The sequence below is a fragment of the Ailuropoda melanoleuca genome, chromosome 13 (genome assembly GCF_002007445.2).
Source record: "Ailuropoda melanoleuca isolate Jingjing chromosome 13, ASM200744v2, whole genome shotgun sequence".
NCBI classification, from domain to species: domain Eukaryota; kingdom Metazoa; phylum Chordata; class Mammalia; order Carnivora; family Ursidae; genus Ailuropoda; species Ailuropoda melanoleuca.
In genome coordinates this window covers 24,657,522-24,664,634 of record NC_048230.1, presented here as the reverse complement: position 1 = coordinate 24,664,634, position 7,113 = coordinate 24,657,522, and the positions used below count along the sequence as shown (strand labels likewise).

Sequence of the window (7,113 nt, the reverse complement as noted above, 5' to 3'; positions counted from 1 at the left end):
CAGGGAATTGACAGAGAGAGGCGGGCTGTGGCGGGCGGGGGGGGTGCTGGGAAGGGGGAGGAGAGAAGGGGGAGGGAAGGACGGGGGAAAAGGCTCCAGAGGAGGAGTACGCGGAAGACGGACGGAGGCAGGGTACGCGGAGAGGTGGGGGCTGCGCGCGGAGGCAGGGACGGAAGAGGGGCGGGCGTCTCCCCAACCCCAGTTCCGGCTCCCAGCCTCCCCGTGGTTTGGTCAGTCCCCGGCCCAGCGCTGCTGGAGGAGAGGTGATGGGGCGGGGAGGAGGAGATGGTCCCGGTGTCCTCCCCCAACACACCCCCCACCCGGCCCGGGCCTCATTTGCCTAATGCAATGCGGCTGAACTCTCGCTGAACTCGCCTGGCGGCGCCTCACCTCCGGGTGACCCACCCACCGCTGCCCGTGACATCACCCGCTCGCCAGCCCGCCCGCGGGGCTCGCCCGCCGGCCCCCGGCCCGCTCGGGCCCGGCGAGCGCCCCCGGAGACGCGGAGAGTGACCGCAGGAGGCGAAGGGCCAGGGTGTGCGGGGCCAAGTGTTTGCGCCACGAACGCGGCGTGCTGAGTGTCCCGGGTGTGACATTGTGCAGCTCAGGCGCTGTGTCAGGATGAGACACCCGGCTTGTGTCATTGTCTGTGACATCATGTGTGACTCCGGCCGCCCGCCCGCCAGAACCCAAAGCGGCAGCGTGGACGCTTTGGCACAAACGCGTGCAGAGGGGGCTCTCCTCCCCAAGCTCTGCGTGCTTCCGGCGAGCAAAGCCCCGCCCAGGGTGTCTCCCAGCGGCAGAACCGGGATCGGCCCCCCACCGCGCAGTCCGGCTGGGGAGAGCTAAGAGGAGGGGCTGATGCCTTCCAGCAGACCACTCCCGGAAGCCGTCGGGATGCCCGTTTCAGTGGAAGAAAGGCGTAGGTTGGGAAGGCCCATGAAGGAGGGGTATGTCCCTAGAGGAGAGAGTATCCTGTTACTCCCACTGACCCTGCAGCAGAGCTCCCCCACTCTAAAAGGGGATAGGAATTGACATGCTTCCCAAGGATATTCCTCTAGAAGCCAGGTTCTTAACCTATGTTGTCATTTAATCCTCAAGCAACTCCCAAGAGATAAGTGGGCATTATTCCTATTTACACATAAAGAAACTGAGGTCTCAGCAAAGCTAGGTGGGTTGTCTCAAGTTCACACTGCTAATAAAGGGTACAGTGAGGATTTGAACTTTCTGCTGCCAAAGTCCATATTCCCACCATGCCAGGCTGATTCAAGAAAAAGTATTTTCTGAGGGCCTCCACTCTGGTAAGCCTGTTCTTGCATACCTTATGGAGCAACAGCCATTGAGCATATAATCCTAAATATATATATAAATTTAATTGCAAACTGGGGTAATTGGTATTATGAAACAACTATAGTATGCTTTGAAGGAGAATTAATGTAGGTACCTAATTCAGGTTGAGGAGTCAGGGAGGACCTCAAGGCAGAGACCTAAAGAAAGAGTAGAAGTTTAGAAGTTAGGTAAAAAGCAGGAAGGAATGTGGTACCAGTAAAAGAAAGCCTGTGCAAAGGTCCTGGGGTTAGAGATGGGGGGTGTCATTCAAGGTACTGACAGAAGACTAGGTTAGCAGAAGCTTAAAATTCAAGAAGAAAATAGACACAAGACCAGGCTGGAGAGATGGACCGAGGCCAGACCAGGTGGGATTGTTGGCCTCAAATGACTTGGATTTTATCCTAAACGCAAGAACCCACAGAAAGCTTCCAAGCGGAGGAGAAGCATGGCCTAATTTACAGTGGTATAAGATCTTTCGAGCAGCTGTATGAAGAATGGCTTGTAGGAGGGCAGGAGAGACCCGCTGGCATCTGCCACAAGGGTCCAAGCAGCACAGGGGGAGGCAACAGAGAGGACTCTGGTGTGTGGCTTGTGCAAGAGCAAAGTTCCCAAGACTGCGAAGTACAGACGTCTACTGGCCTGGTGGACAGGTGGCTGTGGGGCTCCCAAGTGAGGTCTCACCCACGTGTGTCTGGGCTGCAGAGGGAATGCTGGGGTGTGGGGCACATACACACGCCTTGGCAGCGGAGGAGTGCCGGGGAAGAGGGCAGACTGCTGCCACAGCCCTTGGTATCTCTCCTCCCAAATGACCTAGCTCCTGGGCACCAGTTACGTGCTAGGCTCTGTGTTCACTGCTGCGAGGTACTAAGGGATCTGAGACTGTCCCTACCATCAAAGACTTGGTAACTGGGGAAAAGATCTCCCAAATGATTACACTCACGGCAGGAGCTAGGTGGGAAGAAGTCACTTCGTGGTAGAGATGAGTGTTGGAAGAAAAAAAAAATGAGCCACAGGCATTCAAAGGCACAAGAGTGTCATGAGAAAGGGGGAACGGCTGTGAAGGTTTCTGGGAGGAAGTGGCATTCAGGATGTTCCTTAAAGGGTGGATAGGGTTTCTGGAGCTGAAGAAGGGGAGAAGTCCGGGGGAGATACCTGTTCTGGGCAACAGCAGTGTCCTGGGGCAGCGAGAGAAGAGAGGGGGCAGGAAGGTTCTGTTGGCTGAGGGAGCAGTCCAGTGGCAGCTGCCTGCAGCCCCAGGGCCCGTCCTCCTCCGCAGCAACTTTGTCACATTCCCCATGGCTCCTCAAGGGTTGTGTGTTTAGCAGGCCCTCAGCAGGTGTGGGCTGAACTGAACTGGCCCCCACTTGTGCCAGCCCCCTTCTGTCCTCAACCCCACCTGGAGGGCATGACAAACAGGAAATCAGGAGGCCTGGAGCCAGACAGACATTGGGTCCCAGGACAGGGTGGCCATCCCCCAAGGCAATGCCCCGGCTCCACCCGCCTTGTCATCACTGCTCTTGCAGGGTGCTTGAAGCTCCCCCAGGCTCTCATCAGCCAGCAGGTCACCGTGGCCTCAGAGCAACTCATCCAGCCAGGAACGCATTAAGAGTCTTGCTTTAAAGGGGAGGATACAGACTCAGAGAGGATGGGTGACCTGCCCAAGGCCACACAGGAACAGCCATCCTTTTTAAGACTTCGGCCCCATGGTGCCTTGCTTCGTCTGTGGGCAGGGTGAGGTTCCAGGCAACCCCAGAAATCAAAATGGGGAGGGGAGGGCCACTACTACTGATCTGGCCTGTCTACCCTGGGCGACCCAGCGCCACTGGCTGTGCCTGACTCCATGGAGGAGGAGGGAGGAGGAGGAAGGAGGTAGTGTGGGCACCGCCCCAGAGTGATTTGGAGAAGGGAAACACTTCCTCTTTCCACAGATGCTACCCCCTAAAGGGTAGTCCTGGCCTGCACTGGTCCATCCCCATGGGCACAGGGGCCATGGCGTGGAGCGGACCCAATGTCTCAGGTCCTGGCCAGCCCAAGAGGACAGGCTTCCTTCCCTGAGTCCTGCCCGAGGGAGCCCATATGCATTATCGATGCTACCAGATCAAAGGTGAGGGTCCTCAACTTTTCACTCAAAATCCCATCCAAAAGTCTTTTGGCTGCATCTTAGACCCCAGGAAGGGGACTGCTGGCAATACCCTCTCTACCTGAGCTGTCCCTCTTATTGTCCAGGGAAAGAGTAGAGAGAAGGGAGGGATGGAGGACAGAGGCTAAAGGGAAGGGAGTGCCAGAGGAGAGGAAAGGAGAGGCACACCCCCTCCTCTGTCTCCCCAGTCTCCAGGCAGACACACTATCAATATATGGACAGAAAGGGGCTCCCATCTCTGTCTCTTCTACTGACTGCTTCCAACTTCCCTGCCCCCACCCCACAAACTGAAACAAAATAATAACAACTATGGCTTTTACACTCTGTCCTACAGTGTCTGGGCGGGGGGCCTCCCGAGCTCTACAAACTCCCCTGGGCTGTAGCAGGCCGATTCGGGGGTGAGAATGGGTGTGAACAGATTGTATCCGCAATTTCCAGGACAGGATAGAGATCTGGCCCAGGCCTCTCAGCGCTCTTTCCCTCCAGCCTTCAGGATCCAAAACACAGGGGAGGGGGCGTGGCTTGGCTGCCTTCCCAGCGCCCCCTACTGGGGGAAGGCAGGAGGTCCTCGGGCAGGAGGGGCTGATCAGCCGTGGGGGAGGGGGTTTTAACACTGGTTCTGCCCCCCCAAAGCTCCCCCCACCCAGGAGTGCCCCCCACAATACCCTCCTGCATTCGCCTATCTGGATGGTGGAAAACGGGTCGGCTTCACCCCTCACTTAACCCAGCCACTTCGTCTCCACCGTGCGGTCTCCTCCTGTGCAAATAGGGACAATGACCCGCTCCGAGCGTCACAGGGATTAAGGTTTGTAAAACAGAGATAAAGTCAGGACACAGAGTAGGTGCTCCGCAGATGTTAGCATCCCGTTCTCTCCCACTCCTACCTAGGAGGGGCCTGGGTCCCTCTTCACTGTAGGAAGGGGTACCACACCATGAGACAGGAAGGATGCAGCAAGCAAGGGGCAGAGCTGAGGGCATTACGTCGGTGATCTTGCCTCATCGCAGCCTTTGAGGGAGGTTCTGGTAAGATCCCTGTTTTACAGACCAGGAAACTCGCTCAGAGAGGTCATCCTGTGTAGTAGGTGGCAAAGCCCGAACTCCAGCTACGCCTGCCTACTCCCCAGCCCGCGTGGAATTCCGGGAGTAAGCAACCCATAAAGCAGGTGGGTGTCCCCTCCAGCCTAGACCGGCAATAAGAAAGAAAGACCCTGACTTCCCGAAACACACAGCACAATCCACAGACCTCTCCCCCTTAAAGTCACTGTGCCCTAAGTCACGGCCTCCTCCAGCACACGGACAAACTGACACCCCCTCCCCCCCCCCCCCCCCCNNCCCCCCCCCCCCCCCCCCCGCTCTGGATTTGATTCTCCCAAAACACACTCAACCCTCTGACCTTCTCACCCCATACATACAAACCATTAACCCCCTTCCCAATACACACTCAGCCTTGACCCCCCCCACACACCCCTAAAACACACACAACCCTGACCCTCCCCACAATGCACACAGAATCCCAACCCTCCATGGTAAATACCAGCCGCCAGAGATCAAGCCCCAGGGGGTCTGCGGACGTGGGGAGGGAATCCTGTACCATCTCTCGGGCCTCCCACTCTGGCTCCCTGACTGGAGTAGGACCAAAACCCACCCTCCCCACAGTGACCTGGACCTGTCATTCCACAGGCCACTGCGTCTCTGAAGGGGGACACCCAAGACACCCAAGGTCCAGCCTCCTCCTCACGTGGGGTGAAGGATGGGAAAGGGAGGGGGGATTATCCAAACCCTTCTGTTGGTGAGAAGTGGAAGGAAAGAGCCTCATCTGGGAGGTTTCCTACAAAAAGGGTGACCGTGGCTCCCTGCAGGAATGGGGGCCACCAAGGTCTCCCACTCCTAGGAACTGCCTGACCGCTGGCACCAGCCCCAGGGCAGGGAGAGCAGGGTAATGAGGCTGCCTCCATCTCCGACACATGTGAATTTTCATCTGTCATGCTTCGCTACCCAGGACTGAGGAGCTGGGGTCACCAGGCCACCCAGCCCTGCACAAGAAGGAGGGAGATGCCTGGCTCCCTGAGGCCCATGGCTACACCTGTGGTCACGAAGGAGAAGGTCGGGGAGAAGCTCAGAAGCTGGGGGTCTGGGTAGGAAGAGAAGTTGTTTACTAGGAAGAGCAGAGGGTAGAGAAACCCACATACTCAGAGGGAGGGGGCAGGAAAGCGGCATTGCCTAACCTGGGTGGGGATAGCCAGAGAAGGCTCCACTTGCCCGAAATGTGGCACCCCACCCTGGGGAGAAAAGGTTACCAGGGTGGGAAGTCGGGGACCCGGAAGCCCTCCCCACCTCTAAGAAAGAGGAAGAAGCTTGCAACATTAAGAGGAGGGCATGGCATTTGCTCGTCTGACACAGGGTGGGCAAGAACCCAGCCCAGGCCCCAGGGCCTTCCAACTCTGAACAGTGCCTATGGCTCTGTTCCCATCACCTGGGGAAGGACAACTTATCCACAGGTACCAGGTTATAAGCCCCGGACTTCTCCCTCCCTAAAAATCCCACCCTGGCAGGAAGCAGGAGCTCAAGTTACCCCCACCAAGAATACAAATTTCAGTCCCTGTAGACAGAAGGAACCACACACATGCCCATCCATTCCTCAGCAACTCCAACCCACAGACTGGCCTTCCTCATCGCCTAGCACAGACTGGAAGACTAGGCCAGGACCGGAGGTCTCCACCTCCCAGGTCACTGTGCCATCCGCCACCACTGCGTGAGGATGGAAGAGAGGAAGGAAACAGAAGCTGGAGTGTGAATGGCATGACAGTGGACACAGGCAGTACCTGCCTGCCCCCAGTCCCCAGCCATAAAGAAGGGACACCTATAGGAGCACAGACACGGAGCCCCTGCTCCAGCAGCCGGTGGGGCCTGGGAGGGAGGGGCCATGGCGGAGCCAGAGAAGGAGGTCCAGGAAGCGGCGGTGGCCGGTGGGCAGACGGCCAGTGTGGGCAGCGAGGCGCCCAGCCAGGGCCTGCCCCAGGGACAAAGAGACTCCCTGGCTCCGGGGAGAGAGTGCTGCCCCCACACTGAGAAGGGGACACTGACCCAGCCCAGCCGGGCACGCAGGGCAGTGGTGCCAGGCAGCCCGCCAGTGGCCGTGGGAGGGGCAGTGGGTGCCCGGGGCAGGGTGTTCAATCCCTGCCCGCCAGGAGAGGTGGGACACGTTTCCCAGGTCAGCAGCTGACCGGCCAGCCGGCTGTCCATGGCCCATTCTGCTGCTTCCAACCCCTCCCGCCCCAGGCCAGGCCCCGGCTCCCTCCTCCCCGCAAGCCCTGGCCTGGTGCCCAGCTGGGCCCTGGGGGCCAGAGTTACTGTAAGCGGCCTGGCAGGCCCGAGGCCTGGACTCTGCCAGCTGGCCATAGCTGCTGCCACCTCCCACTACCTGGCTCGGCCAGCCGGGGCAGGGTACTGAGACCCCCGTCCAGCCAACAGGCGACCCCCATGGCAGAGGGTGGAGTCATAGAGAAAACACAGGCCCTGCCAAGAGCATGCAGGCGCAAGCAGCAGCTGGAGTCCAAGCCTGAGCGCCCCCTCCTGGGACACTGGCCCCAGCCACCAGGCAACGGTGGGCGGAGCTGGCGGCGGGGGAGGGGGGGAGTAAAGGG

General features: G+C 58.8%; 1 protein-coding gene across 8 annotated transcripts in view; it reads right to left on the bottom strand.

The window, feature by feature from the left end:
* The window catches only part of RARA (retinoic acid receptor alpha), a 43,004-nt gene that overhangs the window by 13,755 nt on the left and 22,136 nt on the right, over positions 1-7,113 (bottom strand). Inside the window, exon 1 of one of the 8 annotated variants that reach the window (XM_034639893.1) lies at positions 391-1,038. The exons of 6 other annotated variants lie outside the window; for them this stretch is intronic. In XM_034639893.1, the coding sequence (XP_034495784.1) occupies positions 391-659 (269 nt within the window). In that variant the 5' untranslated portion in view covers positions 660-1,038. Of the gene's footprint in view, positions 1-390; positions 1,039-7,113 lie in introns of those variants that run through there. One more of the 8 variants, XM_034639894.1, reaches the window with a different exon arrangement.